General features: G+C 37.8%; 1 protein-coding gene across 1 annotated transcript in view; it reads right to left on the minus strand.

Moving 5' to 3' along the window:
* Positions 1-876: 876 nt before the first annotated feature.
* The window catches only part of LOC142339640 (uncharacterized), a 28844-nt gene continuing 6259 nt past the window's right edge, over positions 877-23461 (minus strand). The window contains exons 3-9 of the mRNA XM_075389830.1: positions 16497-18959; positions 16270-16369; positions 10415-10543; positions 9165-9410; positions 8737-8877; positions 2113-2635; positions 877-1991 (exon numbers count right to left, since the gene is read on the minus strand). Of these exons, the coding sequence (XP_075245945.1) occupies positions 964-1991; positions 2113-2635; positions 8737-8877; positions 9165-9410; positions 10415-10543; positions 16270-16369; positions 16497-18959 (4630 nt within the window). The 3' untranslated portion in view covers positions 877-963. The remainder of the gene's footprint in view (positions 1992-2112; positions 2636-8736; positions 8878-9164; positions 9411-10414; positions 10544-16269; positions 16370-16496; positions 18960-23461) is intronic.

The following is a 23461-nucleotide window of genomic DNA, read 5'->3' on the forward strand; positions in this document are numbered from 1 at the left end:
CAACTCAGAAAAGGTAAAATAATGATCCGGAAGTCCAGAGATAAAGTAGAGACAATTCCAAGAACTTTTATTAACTAAACAGAAGACTAGACCTAGAATGAGCATTGAATTGGGGAAAAAATTGAAGGAAAATCCAATCCAAAAACTGAACAGAGCAAAAATTAAAATCAAGTTGTCGAATGTGAACAAAGAACCACTAGCGAGAAAGCGCATTTTTGTTCAAAAACCGTTTTCTCACTCTACTTCGAAATTGGAATTTAGAGAAATACCGGTTGCGGAAAGAAATCCCCACGGAAAAAAAACCCACTTCAATTTAGATAGGAAATAAACCCCCACGGAAATAAACCCCCACTTTACCATTAAAGAACTGCGCATTTAGCGCCATTGGCCATGCATTGCGGGCCATGGCCATGCCTCAGCGGCCCGTGGGACTTGATATGAAACTATCACAACCGAACAAACTATCAGAACCAAAATTCAATTTTAAAATGGGGGTTTATTTCCGTGGGGGTTTATTTCCGTGGGGGTTTATTTCCTATCTTAAGTTAAGTGGGGTTTTTTTCCGTGGGGGTTTATTTCCTAGAACAGAGAAATACACGCCGAGAAACCACTCGCTTCGCTCCACCGTCTTGATGTGACCAAAATTACTTCGCGAATTTGACTTCCAAAATCATGAAAATGTATGACAAGCACAAAAGCACAGCCGAAAGAATTCTAGCGACTCGCAGAAAAAACCACTTTCACAAAACTATTAAGTACAAAGCGCCCCAATACAATTCAAAGAGTAAAAACCAGGAGCACCGCAATATATCTACGCTCAGCTTACAGATATACCACTTCACTGTAGCCTGCCAATTGGCTCGCTTGCCCCGTTACTTGACGATTTCAAATTAAATTAAGCAAACGAATCAATTACACAAAACAAGGTTGTTAGAAAGAATCAGTCAAAATGTTTAATCAGTTTTACTGAGCTACAATCTGAATTGTGTTTTCGTCGATGACATCTGTCTCAACAAACACCGCTTCACCAAGCTCATTGATGACCAAATTGTAATTTCCAGGCGGTAGATCCACGTTAGACAGATCCAAGTTAGACAGATCAATATATTGTTCCTCAGCTTCAATTGGCTGTTGCTCTTGACTGTGGGCCATTACAGTCATCTCCTGGGTTTGATCTGGTTGCACTAACAGCTGCTGATTAGGAATTTGGTTTTCCTCTGTTAAAGGTATGGTCATCTGATCATCCATCATAGGTAAATGATGCACAGTCGGATTCTGTTCTTGATTGCCGACGAACATGCTGTTTACCATATTTTCGCCAATAAAATCAACTGGCAGCTGATTATCTGGTTGAACAATTTCCGCAGGTTGCAGTTGCACGTTTTGAGTTGTCATTTGAGTTGCTTCAGGGGGCTGCAAGTAGGTTTGCTCTGGTTGAACACCAGATTCACTTTGTGTGTTTGGCGGGACAATCGGTTCCTGAACGGGTACATTCAAGAAATCATCCTCTGTACCTATAACTTGAGGTTGAATATGATCACTACTCAATTCAGCCGTTTCTGTGATAGTTTCTGTATTCGTATTTGAAATCATTTGCGAGGTGGAGCTCACATTGTCCTGAAGAGCAACGTTGGATGCGAGTTCAAACACGCTGGTTGCATTAGTTTCTTTATCGCTTACAGATCGTGTCTGCTCTTCATTTGCATCCAGGGACTCGACGTGCACAGGGGGCTCTATCATCATTGAGCTGGGGTCAAATACATCTTGTTCTTGCACGGGAGCTTGCGATGTCAGAATTGCATTATCATTCGCCTCAGTGTCATCTTCGCCTTGTTCAGATGCATGAACTGGCGGCTCCTGTGCCACTGTCTGTGCTTCTGGTGGCATACTTGATTGTTGCTGTTGTAAGTCTGCTTCATCTGCTGGGGCGATCACAACCTTTGGAACTCCGTCGACGTACAAGGTGTTGTCTTCCACCATTATTTCAGCACCTAAATTTACAACCACACATGCTCTTAAACCGATATTTCAGCGCTTAAAAATTGATCGCAACAATCGTGGTTATAACAACAAGCAGGTCTATGGAAAAGCGTTTAATACATGTATACAAACCCTCGGGGAGATGTTCGCCTGCTTCGACAAGTGCCTGCAATGCTGCATTTATTTGCTCTTCAGTTATCATTATCGGCTCAACTTGTTGTTGCTGATGTTCTTGTTGCGGCGGTTGATGTTGCATGAGGTCTGCTTCACTAACTCCGACTGGACCCAAGCCAACCATTTCACTAGCTCGTAAGTTGATTTGATTTTGAGAGAGCTGTTCGCTGATGTTCTTCTCGTTGCTGTCCATAACTACAGGAGCAGTCGCGCTGCCGTATTCATTCGTTGCAGTGTCTTCATGCAGAGGTAGGTTATCTACAGATTGAACCACCGATGTCGCTTCCGAAGACACCTGCGACTCTTGAGATCCATCTGTAATTTCCTGACTTTCGGGGTGAGCTTCAGCATTAAACTGATTTGACTCCGTTGCCATACCCACGTCTTGTCCTGTTCCTGGCTCAACGTGTAGATGTTTCGGCATCTGCGCAATCTCCGAGATGGAAATTGGATTCTCATTGATAAATGAAGTATAGTGCATCTAAATAAACAGAAGTTAGTTGAATGACTCAAAGCATAACTGCTGCACGTTGAAGTCAAAATACTGTCAGCTGACAGCAGACTACCGAGGACAGCGTAAACATAGCCGGCAGATTGCCGGAAAAAAGCCATCGTTGACAACCTGTGGGATTATCGGGATTGAAACATAACCGACTAACGTCGGAAGAATTGCTCTCGAACGGCTAGTGGGAGCTCTAATCAATTGCAGCATGCTTCAGTGGCGTGTGGTGTAGCCCTAATTCGACTAAGAAATTCACTAGTGGGCTTCAAATAAATCCTCATTAGAGGTTAATCTATACCACTATTAAGATTTAAAGTAAAGAAAATAGCGCCAGTTTCGGCGCACTTATCATTTGACTTTTAGTATTAAATTGCCACCAACTGAGTTCAGCTAAAACTTATCTAACCCTACCTATTTCAGAATTATGAAAAAAAGCAATATACAGTGAATAAATCAATTTTGGGGTAAAATGTGGGGTGGGGGTAGGTGTAGGGTGGGGGTAGCTGCGGGGGACAAGGTTGGGGGAAGGGGTAGCTGGGGCAGGGGGATAGTTTAGATAGGTTGAAAGGACTTACATGGGATCAAAAATTCTCAATACGACCTTTAAACCTTCAATATTACCATCAGTTCTTAATTACTATACATTACAAACTAAGCTACTTTTAATGTCATGTTCGAAAACAGAATGCGGCAGGTATGTAGAGGGGTGGGGGGAGGTGGAAGTTGCGTAGCTGGGGGACAGGTAGGTAGGTAAGGGGCAGGTAGACGGGAGTCTGTAGTTTAGATAAGTAGGGGTGGGTGACTTTTATAGGATCAAAAAATCTTTAAAAAATGACATTTTACCTTGAATACTATTAGCAGTTTCTAATTATTATACATTAGCTTATTAAACTCAGCTATTAAATTAATTATTAAACTAAGCTAGAGTTAAAGTCCAATGTCCGCAAACATAAGTCAACGATCAAAAAGAGAGGGAAATGTTCGAAACAAAAGTCAAAATTCAAGTCCTGAACAGACTTGCTCAACCTAAAAAAACCTGTAGAATACCAATACTCCTCTTAAAGTCTTAAAAAACTGTAGAGTCTTAATACTCCTCTTGGAGTCGTAAAAGACATGCCTTTACAATAATTGCTTCTCTTCGAGGGCAATTAAACAGAAGGAAAATTGCAGTTTAAGTTATTAAACTATACCAAATTCGGTTTCGAAACTGAAGGCTATTAATCTTAAAACCGAAACCATAATGTAAAAGCTCTAATGATCTTTGATAACCTATTGCACTATGGCTTAATGACTGGTCTTCATCGGCGTATCCAGTTTCTTTTGATTTTGCTCCTTTGACCTTGGCCGTATTCACTATATTGCAGAATTCAATGAGTATATGCATTGACAATCCACTCAGCACCAATATCGAAGGCAAGAGTTGTGACTAATGCAAAAAGAAAGTGAACAAAAGGTAAAACTCACTAAAAAATAGCAGGACAAGTCCTTAATTACAATCCAAAGCGTTCAATTAATTAATGATCTGACCATCAAAATTTTTCCACCAACATCAAACTATGAAAGTCGAAACAAAGCACATATGCCAGAAGATGAACAAAACAGCTGGTATATTGCCAGAAAACAGCCGCAATAGCTTCGTAGATCTACAGTCTGAAAAATATAGTAAAAGAAACAGACCAAAAGAAGGTTCAAATTATTTAATGCTGAGATGTTATATTTCGATTAAGAATATGTTTAAGTTGATATTATCTTATTGCTATTAGCCATGTTCTTTTAGCGTTAATTAGAGTGACATGCACTCACTTGACCTTATCTCATTGAATTAAAGTAAAGAAACGTCAGTTTCAGAGTCAGGAAGTCATTTTTGAGACTGAGGTAAGTCACGTGTGACCAAAAACTTAATCACGCGAATGAACAAAAAACTCTCTCCATAAAGAGTGAAAAATGACGTCACGCACGCAATTCAGTTGAAATTGCATGAACGAATCAACAAAATGCAGATTTGAATTGATTGTGACGTCATATGGTCGCAACAAAAATCTTGACAAATTAAAAAAAAAACAAGAGAAGGCCAGTAATAGCCCCAGCTATCGCTGTGCGGCTATTGAAAACCATTTCAACATTTTTTTTTCAAAAAAATAGTTTTTAAAAAGCAATAAGGACACTTTATATAAATATTGAAATTACGCGTCCCTAAAAGTAGTACACAATACAACAAACCTCTGGAAACCAATACCAGAAAAAGCAAAAAGCGGTGAAAAGTTTCATTTTAAAAAAAGTGGCGTTAAAGTTATAAAAACACAAAAACAATTTTAAATCCTTAATCGTAGCATTAAATAAAAATTTAAAAGTCATAAAACATGAGCAGCCCCATCAGGTGAAAAAAAGACAAAAAGAACAAATGATGGCAAGATTGAAAAGGTATCCAAGTCAACAATGGATAGAGCAAAATTTGGAACAGATAAAATGCCAAAAATTACGCAAAACTAGAAGGCAAATGATACGAACTATATTGTTCAAGACTAAGCGAAAAGACCACAACAATAACAACAAAAACCAACAGGAATCAGAAATCTACTAATAATTTTCGAATAGAAATAGTTTAAAAGTCATGAACATAACCGACTAACGTCGGGCGAATTGCTCTCAAACGACCGGCGAGCGGTTGGCTTGGTCAGTAGCTAGCCACGGGGGGGGGGGGGGGTGGGGGTGCACCGGGGGCTGATGGGGGCAGCACTGGGTGGGGGGGGGGGGCAAAAGCGCGGGGGGGGGGCAAAAGCGCGGTGGGGGGGGGGGTGGAGCCAATAGTGGGGGTGGGGGTCAACAAAGGGGGGGTGTCAACCTCTAAGAACCGCCCCTCACACCATAAGTATAAGTATAAGTCTCCAAGACAGTTTGAGCTGAAACAGACCTGAAAGGCTCTAAGAGCACATAATGCCCGCTGGGCGCTACCTGTTTATCCCGTTTTTGAGGACGAAAAGTCAAAAGCGTCAGACGAAAAATTGGTCAAGCGAAAAATCGCATAAAAAAAAGACCGACAGGACTAATATAATTGCTACAAACTTCGTTTGAGAGCAATTAAAAACTACTGCTCTCAATTCAACTCATTATTTAGGTTCAATTGTGGCTCACTAAAAACTGATTACCATTTTCAATGATGAGACTAAGTTTGTTAGACTACTCAATGAACACTAAAAGAAGGCAAAAATTAAATTCAATAATATTTATTAACAAACACTTGTGTCGTCATAGGAAGAATGAACTAGTTATGAACTAATTAGTTATGAACTAATACAATTATTTCAATTAATTCATGACTACTCTGTAACTGAAGTTTCATCCATGAAAAGCACTGAAATCGAATCAGTAAAACGATTCATTTCAGATTCAAGAGAATAGAACTTCCGTTGATGAGTTAAAGTGATATAACAAAAAAAGAACTACAAAAGAACTCAAAGAAACAGGGCCACAAAAAAGGGCAAAACATCCTGATTCTTCATTAAAACAAACAGTGTCGAAGTCATAAACTATTAACAAGAAAATAAGTCAAACTGCCGTACGCGAGAAAATGCTTTAAAAAACTTAAGGTTGTTCAAACACCACTTTCACACTCCACGTTAAAAGCAACTTCAGAAAAAATAACGCTTCACATCAAAAATTTCATTTGAAAAAAGTGATCCGATCGGGAACACTCTGGAACCGACTCGAAGTAAAATTTAGTGCACGCCCTAACCAACCACTAACTGAACCAATAAAACCACAGTTCAATTGTAACAAGATACAAATCCGAGACAAAAGCAAAACCTGATAAGCTTATATTGAAAACTTTACGATTTGAGAACCAAAAACAATTCATTCGAAATAGACTGATAGTTGGTTTCCGTTCAAAATCACTACCACATGACAGAAAGAAAAGATATAAACAGCAAGCACATTCCATAAACGCCAGGGGAAACAGAAGCAAAAAATTAAAATATTAGGTAAAAATTGCCGGCAAATTGCCAGAAATAGCCGCCGTTGACCCGCTAGACGCACATTGGAATTGAAACAGAAAAGGAAAATTAGGAAACAGAAATTGACAGAATTTCTCTACGTGTCAAAGTGATTTTATTTGGTGTGTAAATTCTGCATATTCGGTTAAATTACACCTTTTCAGCTTCTAAACTGAACGCTATTAAGTATAATACTAATGCCAGCTAGCAATCGTTTTAATGAACTTTGATACTAATACAGTATGACTGAATGACCGGGCTTTATATGTTTAACCCGTTTCTATTGATTTTTCTCTTTTGACTTTGACCGATTCACTACAGTAGGTAATTCAATACATGAACGAATTTAAAATCCATTCAGTTGAAACAGTGAGTGAAGTAAGTCAGAAGTCAAGCATGAAAATCGTGACTTTTGTGAAACGAAAAACGTGATCAAAAGGTAAAGCAAATATAAAAGGAGAACGCCTAAATAATAGCCGTTGAGAGGCTGGCGGCGGCTATTGAACATATACCACCAAACTTGACTTACTAAAACGTACAATATTTTTTTAACATAGCCGGCAGATTGCCGGAATAGCTGCGAAATAGACTTGCGTGCCGTAAAATACAGATGGAAAAAGATCCAGAAGTGAGTTGATAATAGTTATCGCCGCCGCCTATAAAACTTACAAGTTTATTTCAAAGGTTGTTTTTGGGTGTAAAAAAAGTTTCCCTGTCGCGTCTCGAACCGGCGATCTCCGGATTAACAGCCAGTCGCCTTAACCACTCGGCTGTCGGACCATACAATCTGTTTTCTTACAATCAAATTTGTTTTAGGAACAGATTCTGTTTCTGAATAACCGCAATTTAGGTCACGCAGAAAGCGTGAAATCAAGCGCGAAAAAGCCATTTAAGCAGTGACGAGACAGAATGTTCTAGAACAAATGTAAAGCGAAAATGAAGCGTCAGACGACGAAACAAAAAACCAAGAGCACCGCAATATAGCTACGCTCAGCTTACAGCTTCGCAGCTATAAAAACAATTTTCAAAATCCCATCAAAAATTAAAATGAAGCAAGTGAAAAAGGTTGAATATATTTCTGTAGGAGATGCGTAACATTTGCATCTCTCCAGTCAGCAACCACACTTCTTGTAAATGTACTATTAAACAGATACGATGAATTGCTCTCGAACGGCAGACGAGCGCAATTTAAATTGAAGGGGTTGTAGCTCAGGAAAGTTTTATGGGTGCAAATAAAACGACCCTACCGGGATTCGAAACCGTGACCGGCAGGTTTTGAAGTCTGGCATATTAACCACTCAGCTACAATGGCTTAATTGTAATACCGCTCACAATCGCATTTACCAAAAATAACTGACTGACGTCGAGCCATTTGCTCTCAAACAACCGGCGAGCGGTTGGCTTCGTCAGTAGGCTAGCTTAAGCTTAATTGAAGGGGCGTAAGTTGAGCGCAGTGGGTGGGGGGCGGGGGGTCGATGGGCAACAGTGTGGGGAGGGTTTTTTGGCTGCACGGGGCCCTAACGGCCCGAAGGATGTGCAGGGGTGGGGATGGGGGTGAAGTTAGAGGAGGCTGAAGTGAAAATTGATTTCAGATAAAAACCAATTTAGATTACTCAAAAATGAAGAGCTGAAATGTGAGAAAGTCGCTCAAGACGTCAAAGAAATGCGTACAACAAAAGTGCAAAAACAGTCAAGCTAAATTTTGCTAAAAGAATATTTGCAATAATTGCTTTAAACTCGACCGAGAGCAATTAACAACGAACTTGAAAAGTACAAAAACACAATAAATAGGCCAGGTGCAAAATTTTGATCTTATCTACTTCGGCTCCAATGATTCTTATGCCCTCAACTTACAAATTATGTGTTGTTCCATAGCAAATTGCTATGTAAAAATAGCAGGTGCTCCTGGGGGTGTAAAATTCTCGCCCTTCTCAGCAAAATGAGTGACCAAAAACCACTCTACATTTTCTCTCTGCTTTTGACTTTCGTCAGCAGATTGACCAAAACACTTCTTTTCACTTCGGCCTTGGACTCTTCGAGTAAATGCATTCCGAAGCGTTCAAAAATGTGTACTACCACGCTACTCACTCTTAGACCGGGATGTTTGGTCCTGAAGTGCTCCTCCATTTTGGTCTCTTGTTTGAGCACAGTCGGGCACAAGTTGCATGCGAACGACTTCTCCTCGCTATGTATCAATAAGTGACAGTGGAAGTCGCCTCTGTTTGCAGACTAGAAAAATAACACTAAATTATACAAACTGTCAACCAGGATTGAACTGTTCTAAACTATCTGAACCCATGCTAGACCCAACTGCCACAACGCACACTTTATTCATTTAACTATCATACTAAAGGAAACACTTTGAAATTCAGGACGACTGCTATCCTGTCATAGCAGTTGAAAGATAATGAAAACCACCTTCGAGCATATTAGGACATCATTACCGGAAAAATCCATTTTATTTCCAGTTTATAAAAACAAAGCTAAAGAATAGTTAGCAGTTGAACCATTCCTACCTCATGTCCGCATTGCGGACAAGTGTCGGTTTCGAAGTGGACATTGACAATGTGAGAAGTGAGTGCCTTCTCCGTCTTCAAGTACGCTTTGCACATGGGACACGGGAACTGTTGCTGCTGCTGGCCATCCTTTCCAGCGGCCATTGCCTCTGCCTCTTCTAATTTACTGTTCTTGTCCTGTATGTGACTCTGCTCATGAGAGGCCAGGTAAGCTTTACTTCGGCACGAGAAGTCACATTGAGTGCACTAAAAATTGGGCGCAATGAGAAACTGAACATTCAAATAGTCTCGGACTTTTGCTCTACTTTATACATAGCTCTACGCGCTAGATACTTGTTAAGATTGAGATCTACTGTTACAAGGACAAATGTAACAAGGAATTTGTAGCTGTCGCAACCAATATTTGCACTAAACAATTTCCACAGGGTGACATCAATGAACCAACCGCATACGACCAAATAATCGAACGATGGACATAAGCCGACTAACGTAGGATGAATTGCTCTCAAACGACAGGCGGGGGGGGGGGGGGGGGGCTATTCGAATTAGAGGGGGTGTAGCTTAGAAATATTTTAAGGGTGCAAAAAGCTCCGACTCCACAGGGGTTCAAAACACGGACCTCCAGGATGACAGTCCAACATCTTAACGACAAAGTTAAAATGGCGCTAATTCTTTTTCGCTCAATCGCTTTTATATTAGCAACAAACTCTATTTCATTAAGTTAGATAATAGAGCAAGTTATATCACTAAAAAATGAAGAACTCAAGCGAAAAATAGTCACTCACGAAGTCGAGGAATGTTCAAGAACACAAGAACAAAAGCGCAAAAACGGTCAAGCAAAAATTTTGCGTAATACATGTTTACAATAATTGCTTCAAACTTCATTAGAAAGCAATTAATAATGACTAACGATATAATTTGATTTAGCATATCTACATATAAAGTAACCTCCTGACAAATACTTCAGACTAAACGGTTCAAAGCAGCGAACTATTCTAGGCTAAAACTGTTAAGACTTTCCTGGTACAGTCGGCATTCTTCGTTATTTCCAAACAATTTAAATTAAAAACTTGCAACCATTTCTCGTTTCTGGGAATGAATGTTTATACGTATCCTTTGTTCAACGACTCGACGTATTTAGGTTAGTTAGCTCAAAATGTAATTTGGTACATCATTGGAGCGTGCATTATTCACAACGTGGATACAACAGTTGCAATTGATCTATTATATCAACTCATACCAAGACTGACCTTAAACGAGTTTTGCTCCTCCTTGTGACTCCGGAGATGCTCTGCCATTTGACTGCTCTCAAACACTTTGCCACACTGCTTACAAGGCTCAATTCTGAGATTGGAACCAAGCCTCGAGTTCGCCCCCATCTAAAACATATATGATATGACTACTGCATTATGAAATGGTTAAATGCATGCAAAAGGGTCGGTCATCACCAATCAGTATATAATTTGCCACTGAGTAAAAATAATGAATTGTTTCAATAATAAACATAGCCGACAGATTGTCGGAATAGCTGCGAAAGAAAAGGACTTGCGTGCCGCATAATAGAGATAGAAACAGATACCTATGTAAGATGTTAACATTCAGCGGTAAATTAATAAAGATTGTTAAAAGCCATTCCGCACACGCCTTTTTATTAGGGGTCTTTATTGCACATATGAGTTCCTTTAAGCTTAAACTAATTCAAATTAAACTCAAGTCCTAAAGTGCAAAAGTCATTGTATTGATTGAGGTAAGTCACGTATGATCAAAATCTAAACACGCAAATGACCTAACATCATTAACTAGGATAGAGTGGGAAATGACGTCACGCACGCAAATGCTGTTAGTGAGAGGAAAAACTCATTCAGAAAATGTGACTATCAGTTTCACTGTGTGAACAAATGTAAAACGAAAAAAGAGCGTCAGACGACAAACAAAAAACAGCAGGACCAGTCCTGAACGAAAATTCAAAGAATTGCACAAACAGAAGACAAAACTATCAGCCTATTTAGTAGAGCAGCCTCATATAATGAACAAGTCATAAACCAAAACGTCCGCGAAAGTGAACAGAGCCTGCAAAAACCTAAATACAAATTAGTTTCATTTCACTTTTAGAGAAATAAGATAATCAAAGATATTAAGTCCAACAACGTCAGTTTTGAAATAATTTCACACAATGGGAGTTCAGACAACAAACGCCAACTTTGCAGAAAACTACTGAGACCAAGCAAAAAGGACAACAAACATTTGAAAACTTTTTCAACAATTTTATTGAAATTAAGTGGCATCAAAGTCATTTAATAATGCCAAGATAATCGAAAACTTGAACTTCCTTGTTACTTTCAATAGATAGAAAGCAACAGCCACTTCAATTAACACAATAAATAAAAAATGGAGAACAACGTAACAAAAGTAGCAAGAAATGCAGACAACAGTTCAAATTTTTTAAAACGAAAGTCAAAGTCAACAAAACTATTAGCAGTAAATTGAAACCCTTAAATGGATACAATTTTTCCCAATGAGAGAGCAAATGAGACCTATTTTTAATGACCATGCGACAGCAAGAAAAAAACCGGTGAAATCCACGAAATCAGTACTTTTAAAGCAGAGGTGTCAAAATCGCAAAAAGTTCGCAAAATCGCAAAAATTTCAAATAAGTTTGCTATAAAACTAACTAGTTTCAAGTTGGTTAAAACCTTCCGTTTGGACTAAAAATTAGATTAACTCGAAAATGTCTTATGAAATGTCACAGGAGATCTATCGTTATAGAGACTAAGTGACCGAACAACGAAAAGCGGGAGAACAAAAAGAACCCTTTTGAACGCAAGTCCTTTCAAAATCGTTAAAGGTTAAATACGAATAAAAACATTTATATTGATCAAATTGTGACTCATAAAGAAGCTCCTTATAGCTGTTCATAATGAGTCTGATTTATAGAAAGTTAAAAGTACAAAAGAAAAATCCAAAAGTTCGTTAAAGGTTTTCAAAAGAAGTGTCAAGTTAGTAAAACCGTATTATTTCTATTGAAATCTGTAAATTAATTCGAATAAATCACAATAGAGATCCACTGAAACCCCTCATTAATGAGACTAAATAACAAAACAAAGAGAACAAAAACAGTCAAAAGCCGAAAAATTACACATTATCAAGACAAATAGCGTCTAAGTCTTGAAAACCATTAGTTGCCTTTTGTGGGCTTTAAACAACTGCAACTAAGCAATATTAGAACACATGTATCGCCTTTCAAAAGTAATCTTACAGCAAAAATCAGCAAAACAGCAGAGAAATCTGTTTAAACACGTTTTTGTCAATTGAATTTAAAGCAGTTTAAAACAATGTCACGCCTTAAAACTACTCACTTTTCGCTCTTCTTAAATACTCCAGGGTGACTAAAATCACTATTTTAATTTGACTTCTCACTGACAAGAAGAGGTCAAAAAATTGAACAGATCTTTAAAAAAGACAGCACACCAATGCAAATCAAAAAAAATATTGCATCGCAATATAGCTCAGCTCATCTTACAGCTTTGCAGCTATAATGAATCATTTATAATTCTACTTACAAATAAATAATCCTACTTTCATATTTAAGCAATTATTTAGCTGTCCTCTCATCGGTTCAACCAAAATTTGAATGCCCATGAAAAGGAAATACTATTATCAAACCGGGCCACATTATCAAAGCTATTGAAGTCCCAAAAAGGCGACAAAATTACTCAATTTCTATTGATCTCCACTCACGCTGGGTGCGTGAACAATGAATTGTATATAAAAAGTATTTCCAATCAAGGGGTGAGAATTCATCATGCAGCTCAAAAATCTAGAGCAGTGGATTCTGTACAAAACAGATACTCATTTAAAAATCCACTAATTGCATTTAGCTGCCTTTGATACAAACGTTGATTGCTCACAAGATTGCAAAAAACATCTCGCGTTAACTCGCCCCGTTCATGATTGATTCAAGGCTTTAGAAACTTTTATTCGACGCAGCTCTCAAAACGTCCACTTGTTTTCCGTTTCGGTACGATTACGTACATTTTCCGTTTCGGAACGTCCACAGTTAGTTACGTTGACGACAAAGGAGACAGTATTTTATAGTTTCCTAGCTAAGCCATCAGATCTTAGCTCTGGCTCGTCTTTCGAGTGTTTTTGGATTATGCGTATTGTCTCGGCATCATGGGGAAGCGAAAACTTCGTTTAAACTCTGCCTCTAAGTAACAAAGCCTACAATCTTACAATGCGGTCATGCTGAACATTGACATTTTCCCTCATTCACAGTATTTTGAGACGCTTTCCACTATAAAACCATTAACTGTGCAACCACCTCGCGCTTAAGTGTTCGCAAAAATTCTATCAGTTCTGAAGACATGTTCAAACAAATCCTTAAACCAACAATATTCTTATGCGCAAATGGTATGCCTGAATGTTCAAATCGATTCCATTAAGAATCCGACCATGTATCAAAACGGTTGTCTTTCTAGACACCAAGTTGCTTGTTTGTTTTGAGTCTTTTTAAATTGAGTAACCATTCTTTGTTGATGCTCTTTACACTGAAGGTCGGTAGTATTTTGTGCTCAGGGCATAATAAAAGTATTCATTTGGGGTTCCATCAAATATTTCACAACTTCTACTCACTATAGAACTGACTTAATCTTGAAACATAGCCGGCAGATTTCCGGAATAGCTGCAAAAAAAGACCTGCGTGCCGATCTAAATTGAAAAATCGACGCCGCTTAACAAGCTATGTAAAAACATTCAGGGATAAATTAATAAAGCTTGTTAAAAATCATTCCGCAGAAGCCTCTTATTAGGGACCCTTACTGCACATAGGAGTTCCTTTGACCTTAAACTAATTAAACTTAAGTTTTAAAGCGCAAAAGCCATTCTATTGAGTGAGGTAAGTCACGTATGATCAAAACCTAATCACGGAGATGATCTTAAAACCTTTGCTAGAGAGAGAATAAGAAATGACGTCATGCGCGCAAATGCCGTTAGTGAGAGGAAGAAGTCATTCAGAAAATTTGACTTTTTCAGCTTTGCTGTGTGAACAAATGTAAAACGAAAAAGAGCGTCAGACGACGAAACAAAAAACAAAGCACGACAAGCCCTGACATACAATCCAAAGAATCTAATGAAGAATGGAGAACTAATGTACTGGACCAAAAGATGAATTGAACAATCCCAGCCAAGAAGACAAAATAGTAGTTGACAAACTAAAATAATCAAGCACTTAAAAAATAATCGTTGCTTTTACCCTGAAGACAAAAAATGATGCAATTGAATATATTCATTTATTCACGCACAAGCCTTGAAAGCGATCTATTTTCCACGAAGGTAGATAAATTCAAGAAATATGGCAAAAGCTTCAAAAAAAGCTGAATCGTGTAAAATTTGAAATTTTGCTGAAAAAAAGTTCGAAACCAGTTTTTTCCTGAAGTTCTGTCCAGTAACCCATCTTCAAAAGATAAAAAGATTTCGTTGGCCAGCAACGATCCTTAAACTCATAAAATGACAGAAAGTTCAAAAAATTTATAAACAATTCCAAATTTCAACAAACTCGCTAAACTTTAATATTAATATCTTCAGAGCAATTTTTTGTCTCCAGAAACAATCCAGTATCCCTATTTCAAGTCTTAAATAGTTTCACTGACTCGCAAAGGTCGATAAATATGGAATATGATTAAAAAATTTCAGAAACTTTGAAAAAGAATCAAATTTTTATCAAAATATTGCAAAGATTCGTGATATCGAAAATTAAGACGGCAAATTTTATCAAAAAATTGCTAAATTCGTGATATAAACGTCAAAATCTATTTCCTTGCCACCAGATACTATGCAGTAAGTTATTATCAAACCCTGGAGGAGAATTCTTAGTCCTCGAAGCTGGCAAAACCTGAAAAAATTTCAAAAACTTGAAAAAATTTGGAAATTTTATCAAAAAATTGCTGATCTGTGATATTGAAAAGTTGAAAACCATTTCATGCCCATGAAAATTTTAAGTAACCTATAATCACACTCTAGAGGCGGTTGCCTGGCTTCTGTTGCTCGGAAAACTTAAATAATGATAATAAATGTTAAAAATTTTGAAAAAATGCAAGTTTAATTAAAAAAATTGGTAAAATTCTTGATGTTGAAAATCATTACATTACCACTAGAAACTATGCGGTAACGTATTGCCAAACCCCAGATGAGGTTTCTTGACCCCTAGGGCTAAAAAACTCAAAAAATAAACATATCTAAAAGCTTGAAATAAATTGTAAAAATTAGTATAAAATTGCTTGTTTATTTTAAGAGTACCAAAACATATAGCTCTTAAAATGGTCATAAAAAGTAACTATGTCGTGCAAAAGACCTTTATCAACTTTTAAAAACCTCAATTTTGGACTGGTCTGACAAAAACAATGAAAAATACGAAAAAAAAAAGATGAAAAATTGCAACATTTTGTGCTCCAAAACTCCTAAAAATGACCATTTAACCTTGAATTACGGCCTTCCCAATAGCTTCGCCACTCTAAGCACTTGAAGGACAACTAAACGCGGCTGACGGCCTCTTATGAAACTTGATGCCCGCTGAGCTTTACCGGTTTATCCCGTTTTGAAAGCTCAAAGTCATGAAAAGGTGTGAAAACATCTTACAAAAATTAGCAAAAAAGACAGCACCAATACAATCCAATTCTTGGATTGTAAAAAAAACCAATAGCACCGCAATATAGCTCCGCTCAGCTTACAGCTTGGCAGCTATAAAAACATCGAGATCACAGAAAATGCTTCAGGAAGGTAATTCAATGCCTTAGTCGAAAGTTGATTTATCTAACAGATTTTTGCTTCTTTAGAAAAGACTCATTAAAAGTAATATGTCACCAATTAGCTGAGAGGTCCAGAAAATGTAAAAGAGCGAAAAGCGTAGGAAGTGAAGAGCCGATTCGATAATCAGTTCTGCCAATCATTCAGATTATATGGATGATGCTGCATTAACTGTTTAATAATCTGTGCAATTAAAAAGAGGTGACCGAGAAAACCAGTTTGCAATAGAAAACGCACTTTCATTAAATTATTGGCAAATTACAAACCCCTGTGCTCTCCATAGCAAATAATTAAATGAACTTACGTTAGAATTCCGTTTCCCGCCAAGAGCTTTCGAGATTTCTTCGGCTGTACTGTCAGGATGGTAGATTGTGAAATGTTCTCTCATTCGCCGATCACTGTCGCTGAAAAAAAAGACATCACTCTTACCACTTTTTGAATGACTTATACTCTTTACACCTTTTGGAGACATAACTAATTGACAAATTATTTATACAGTTCTGCAATTCAAGGGAGATCATTTTAACTTACCATGTGTAGGCACATTTCGGACATTTGAACTCTGTTTTTGGATTATGCTTCTTCAAATGCTGCGCAAGTTTGACTTTGCTGCTAGTTGTAAACTCACACTCGTTACAGCGCAAATTTTCCTTTCCATGATTCCTATCCATGTGATACCTTAGCAACTGTATACTGTGAGAAAAGTAGTCACAATCTTCGCATTTGAACTGCGTGGACTTGGTATGGATGTTTTGATGAGCATAATATCTCGACTGCATCCCGTAGAACTTGCCACAAAACAGGCACTCCATGTCACCGAAGCAGTTCATCAACGCCTGCAACGCATCCTCAGTCATCCAACAGAACTTCTGAGAGGCAAGCGCAAGACAGAACTCAGTATTTTGACAGCTTACGTAGGGACTGTCCATTGATAACTCCAGGCTTGAGCTTGGCTGTGAATTTACCTGAGGTGCTATTTCAGGGAGATTTAAATCATCGACGCTCAAACCCAGATCTCGCAAAGTCTGAGCGCCATCAGTTCCAGGGGGAAGTTCAATCGCAATTTGCTCTTCTGAGCCTTCTTCGCCAGTTACTAGCAAGATAGTAGTTCCCTGAGATGCCTCGTTCTCCCTGTGAGTCGATTCTTCAGTTGTCGGTGCCGCTGATTCACGAGCGTTAGCTATAGCCGATTGTCCAGTCTCGGTTAACTCCATTGGCGATTCATACCCTTCGTCGTCTTTATCCCCTGCTTCTGGCGATTCCGTTGACAATTTTCCCAGCGAAGTCTGCGCATATTTTGGGAACTCGAACTTTTCACCACATAAATTTGTCACGCGTCCTTTGTAATATTCCATAATCATATCATTGTTCACAAAATTAAGAGGAACGGTTGACGGAAACCCAGGCTCCGGGAGAAACAAACTTACAACCAGACTTCTTTTGTACTCTTCACATGGGAGTTCATCTGTTTCCGAGTAGGTGTTGATCAAATGTTCTTGCAAGTTTTGATTACTAGTGAAGAATAATTTACTGTCTGGACAGTAATACAGGAACTTGTGGCTTCTCACGTGTCTATGTAATTTCTGACGGGAGTTTGTTTTGTACTCGCATACTTCACACGAGAATTCGCTCACGTTTCCGCCTTCGTGAGAGCGCATATGATCAGTAAAAGATTTCCTTGTGAAAAACATTTTTGGACAAATTTTGCATTTGAGTGATGCCTTAACACAGAACAAGTTTTTGGCCTCTTTGAACAACTCTTCGTAGTACAGTAAGGCTTCAAAGTCGTAGCGAATATCATGGCATGAAACAACATGGTTCAGGAGTGTCTCTGTGAATGTTGATCCCGTAAAAATAATTGCATTGCACAACCGGCACATGATGTGTTGATGTGCTGCACTCAAATGTAGTCGCAGCTCATCAACGTTGTCAGCTTCATACTTACAGTGAGTGCAGCGAAACAACCCACAGCAGTCGTCATCTGATATTTCAAGGTTTCCAGATGCATGCGCTTCTTTGTGTGCTTCTATGTGACTTTTCACAAAGAAAATCTTTTCGCACAAATTGCATTCAAAGATGTCATCAGATTGATAAAATGTTTTGGCTGCAATTACCACTGACTCTAGCAGCAATGGATCTTCTGCAGCGTGCTTAGCTCTCACATGGCTTACAAGACCGAGTATTGAAAGACCAAATTGCTCACCGCACGCCGAGCAGCTGTAACTAGCTCCAGGGTAATGGTTTGAGTTCATGTGCTTTTCCAATTCGCCACTATTCGCAGCTTCGAAGCCACATCGCACACAAATATTTGAATCATATTCGTCCGAGTGACAAGCTCGCACATGCCGCAATACGTTACCTATTGAATCATCTCGAAATCTTTTGCTGTGGGGACAGAACTTGCACGAGAAGTAATGAGTTGGCTCGTGCCCCTTCAGATGTTTCTTAGCTTCTTCCAGAGTAGGCAAGATTGATTGACAAGCCAAACACTGGAACATATCCCGCACAATTTCCTCGCCTTCCACACTAACTTGTACTTCAATCTTCTTCGTCTGGGCAAACACGTTTGTCTGGACATTGTTGTAATCTTTTTTCATTCGGTAGAAAAACTGTCCCTCTTCCAAGCATTCAACTTTAGACGGTGCTGAGCTTTTAACGTTCCTGAGATCAATTTGAGGTTGTCGGACGACCTTTGTTCCACTGCTCTTCGCCACAGTATCAATTTTCCTGCGTTTCGCATCTTTGGTCTCAATTTGATCCTTTGGAGATTCAGCATTGAAACATTTGTGCCTCTGGAGCTGGCCCTCACGCTTAAACAGCCTATGGCAGCCATTACATCTGAATTCTCCATTTTCTTCCGTGAAACTGTGACTTTTTTTCAGTCCACCAGGAGTCCAATCGAAGTCGTCGTCTTTCTTTGTTTTGGGAGTCTTTGAAGATTTGGCATTGACTTTTTGTCGCAAATCGAAACCCGAATTCGGTCTAGTGTTACCCCTGAAAAATCCACTATAAAATTAACAATCAACTAACGTCGGGAGAATTGGTCTTAAACGACCGGCGAGCGGTTGGCTTCGGTAGTAGCCACCTGGTGCTTCGGGATGCTAGCATTAGGGGGGGGGGGAGGGAGGTAGTGTTGGGAGGGGCTGGACGCGAGGGGGGTCCAAATTGCTGTGTTGGGGGACTGAGGGGGTCAAAAGAACCGCCCCTAACATCATGAAATTCTCTCCAAAACTGGTGAACCGCATTCCTGGACACTTGTAAGGCGTAAGGCTCTGAGATAATTTAATGCCCTCCGGTCGTTAGGTTTATCCCGTTTTTGAAGACGGAAAGTCGAATGGGTCAGACTAACATATAAAAAGACCAAAGGACTAATATAATTGTTACTAACTTCGTTTGAGGCCAATCAAAACAATATCAGAGAACGTGCGCAAATTATGCAACTGACGCCACGATTGTACAATCGACCTACATCTTTCAAAATATTTTCCCTTTCTTTTTATTTTCCCCGGTAATAGCGTCTTATACAGAATAATTCACAAAATGAGTAGACAAAACGTACTAAAATCAGTCTGTCAAGGCTTTTCAACTTCATTGTCGAAAAATTTCGACAAAATGGGACCCAGGCGCTTGAAAACTGAAACTAGCAAAAATTATTAAAACGTTGCTGAAACTTGTGATAATTATATTCTCAAAAGTTATCCGGGTCATTAAAAATCATTCATTAAACCTGAAAACTTTCAATGGTCACTGAAATAAAATCTAAGAAAGATTGAAAATATTTGAAAAACTTAAAAACGAGCAAAAAGTAATTAAAAGTTGCAAAATAATTATATCCGAATCGCAAAAATCAATTCTTGTGTTGTTAAAAACATTCCATTAACTCATTTTTTAGCATTAAAAAACTTTTTTTGCCCCTATAAAATTGAAAACAACTGAAAGATAACAAAAAAATCCAAAAAAAGACAAAAATAGCAAAAAAAGTTTTGACTCTGGTGTTAAAGTTGTTATGAACAAGAACAAACTGAAACATTAGCATAAAAAGACAATGGCATAGCATACTAACTAAACTTGCTGGCAGATAGCCGCAATAGCTTTGTAGATCTGCAGTCTAAAAAAACAGTAAAAAGACAGACCAAAAAAATTGTCTTTTCATTGAAGGCTGATATGTTATGTTTTGATTAAATATCTGTTCAAGTTTTTGCTGCCTCTATTAGCTTCTATCAAATAACCTTCATTTAGAGTGACTCACATTCACTAGACCTTATCTCTTAATTAATGTAAATGAAAGTCAAATTCAAAGTGAGGAAGTCATTTTTGAGAGTGAGGTAAGTCACGTGTGACCAAAAATTTAATCACGCGAATGAACAAAAAAACTCGCTCCACTAAGAGCTAAAAATGACGTCGCACACGCACTTCAGTTGAAATTGCATGAACCAAGTAACAAAAATCAGATTTGAAGTGGTTGTGACGTCATATGGTCGTAACAAAACGTCACACGCATCTTAATTGAAATTGCATGAACGACTGAACAAAAAGCAGATTTGAAGAGGTTGTGACGTCATATGGTCGTGACAAAAAATCTTGAAATAAAAAAGCAGCAGGAGAAGTCCTGCAAAACAATTCAAATAATGGCGATCATTAACTCGGCTTAAAAAGACATGAGAGCTGTTAATGATGAGACTAAGCAAGAAAACAACACCAGAACAACTATAACAAGCAGACTAAAAATTCAACTTTTAATTTTTCAACAAGACAGGATTAACATCAAAAAACAACTGCTATGAACTCAAACTGCCAACTATATTCCTCTATTCCTCTATGTGAACCGAAAAACAACAACCGAGAACGAGAAGTTTTGTTAAAACACCGTTTTCTCACTACTTTAAACTTAGAGCGAAAAAAATTCACGCCGCAAAGCCACTTGCTTACTCGCTGTTTCTGCTACTCCAATTTGACTTCAAAAATCATGAAAATGTGTGAACAGGTCTTTAAAAAAAGACAGCGCGCCCCAATACAACTCAAATTGTTTGAATTGTAAAAAAAAACAAGAGAAGCGCAATAATAGCCCCAGCTATGGCTCTGTGGCTATTAACAAAAACATAGCTGGCTGATTGCCAGAAAATAGCCGCAATGGATTCGTAGATCGGCAGTATAAAAAAACAGTAAAAAAGACAGACCAAAAAAATTCGGCTTTTCATTGAAGCCTGATCTGTTATATTTTCATCAAAATCTGTATAAGTTAATGCTGCCTCTATTAGCTGATCTCAAATAACCATCATTTAGAGTGACACACGCCCATTTGACCTTATCTCTTTGAATTGAAGTAAATAAAAGTCAATTTCAAATTGAGGACGTCATTTTTGAGAGTGACGTAAGTCAAGTGTGACCAAAAATTTAATCACGCGCATGAACAAAAAACTCGCTCCACTAAGAGCGAAAAATGACGTCACACATGCACTTCAGTTGAAATTGCATGAACGAATGAACAAAAAGTGGCTGTGACGTCATATGGTCGTAACAAAAATCATGACGAAAAAAAAAACATAGCAGGACAAGTCCTGAAGTACAGTTCAAAGAATTTTCATTGACTATACCGAAAAACTAGACCTAGAATGGACTATGAGTGAATTGAGAAAACCATTTAAAAAAAACAGATCAAAAAAATAAGAAAAAAACAGAAAATCAATATCAAAATGCCGCATGTGAACAAAAAACCACTAGCGAGAAATAAAAATTTAATTCAAACAAAAAACTAGGCCTAGAGTGAGCTGTGAATGGATTGGGAAAACCATTTAGAAAAGAAACCGATCCAAACATCGAAAAAAGTAAAAATCAGAGTGAAATTGTCGCATGTGAACAAAAAACCACTACTGAGAAACCGAATTTTTGTTCAAACACCGTTTTCTCACTCTACTTCAATATTACAGCAAAAAAAACTCACGCCGCAAAACCACTCTATTTTTCGCTCCATTTCCTGTTTCGGCGTGACCAAAATCACTACTCCAATTTGACTTCAAACATCATGAAAATGTGTGAACAGATCTTAAAAAAAACATAGCCGGAAGAATTCCGGAAACGACCCGAAGTGAAAATCTATTTAAACGCCATCCAGCTACTCATCAAACAAAACGTGCCTTCACTAATTTATGATTATCTTGAAACAAAGACATGAAACAAAAAGTGAAAACAAAAAAATCAAATCTGTTAAAATATGATAAAAAATCTGATCAAATTTTGTTTTAAATTGAGATCCCGAAAAAACTATCTCTGCTAAAATAACTTCATCAAAACAACTAAAACTTACAAAAACCACGTACGTGAATTTTGAAAAAATATTTTAGGCTAAAAATATTTAAAAAAAGCTCTTAAAAAAACAACTTTCACTGAAAAACTGGAAAAAATTACTAAATTTTTTAATATTTCAAAAACATATAAATCCAAAGAAAAATTCCCTTCAACCAATAGGGTATCCAGATGCTCGCAAAACAATAGGCAAGTCAATAGGCAAAGAAACTTAGCTAAAAACAGAAAACGAAAAACTGCAAAAAATTAAGAAAAATAGTTCCAATTTTCGCCATTTTTTTGTCATATTTCTCAACAAAAAATTGATTCTTACCCACAAAACTGTAACCAATTGTTATCATAAAATTGCTCAAGTGGAAGGGGTTTCTTCAATACCCATTTGAGCAAGTAAAACAAAATATTCGTCAAAAAAACGCAAAAAATAGCCCGAAAATCTGCAAAATACATTAAAAACCTCCGAATTATCATAAAATTCATATGAATATCCAAAAACCTTCAAACCACTACCGAAACCAACCAAAAATGAAAACAAAATCATAAACAAACCTCTTAAACAAAATAAATGAAAAACTGCTTTAAAATGCCGCACGTGAACAAAAAAATTTCGCTCGCTTAGAGAGAATTTTTTCACACATCAATTTCTCGCTCTCTCAAAAACAGCGGTATGAACAAAAACCACTCTCTTTTCGCTCCGCTCTTCACTTTTGTTCAGCACCAAAATCACTCCAATAAAATTGATTAAAAAAGGACTTCTCCAATACTCCTCTTCGAGTCGTAAAAAAGACAGCGCCCCAATACAATTCAAATTCTTTGAATTGTAAAAAACCAAGAGAAGGCCAATAATAGCCCCAGCTATCGCTGTGCGGCTATTAATAATTGACTAACGTCGGGCGAATTGCTCTCAAACGAGCGGCAAGCAGTTGGCTTCATCAGTAGCTAGCCCGAATGGAACCGTATGCTTCGCAGTTCAGTTCGTTGACAAAATTTTTTAAATAAAACAATTTCTGCTGTGTACTAAGGAACACTTAATCTGTTTGCGTTCTTGTATTGTCGATTGGAGAACATCGGTTTTTATCGAGCATGTTTTGTTCAGGTTAGCCTTTCCACTAACATTGAAGTCAGTTTCGGTAAAAAAAAGTCAGTTTCCTATTGTTATCTTATTATGCAATGATATATCTTTTTCTTATATCTTT

The sequence above is a fragment of the Convolutriloba macropyga genome, chromosome 1 (assembly GCF_964194025.1).
Source record: "Convolutriloba macropyga chromosome 1, txConMacr16.3, whole genome shotgun sequence".
In the NCBI taxonomy this organism is placed as follows: domain Eukaryota; kingdom Metazoa; phylum Xenacoelomorpha; order Acoela; family Convolutidae; genus Convolutriloba; species Convolutriloba macropyga.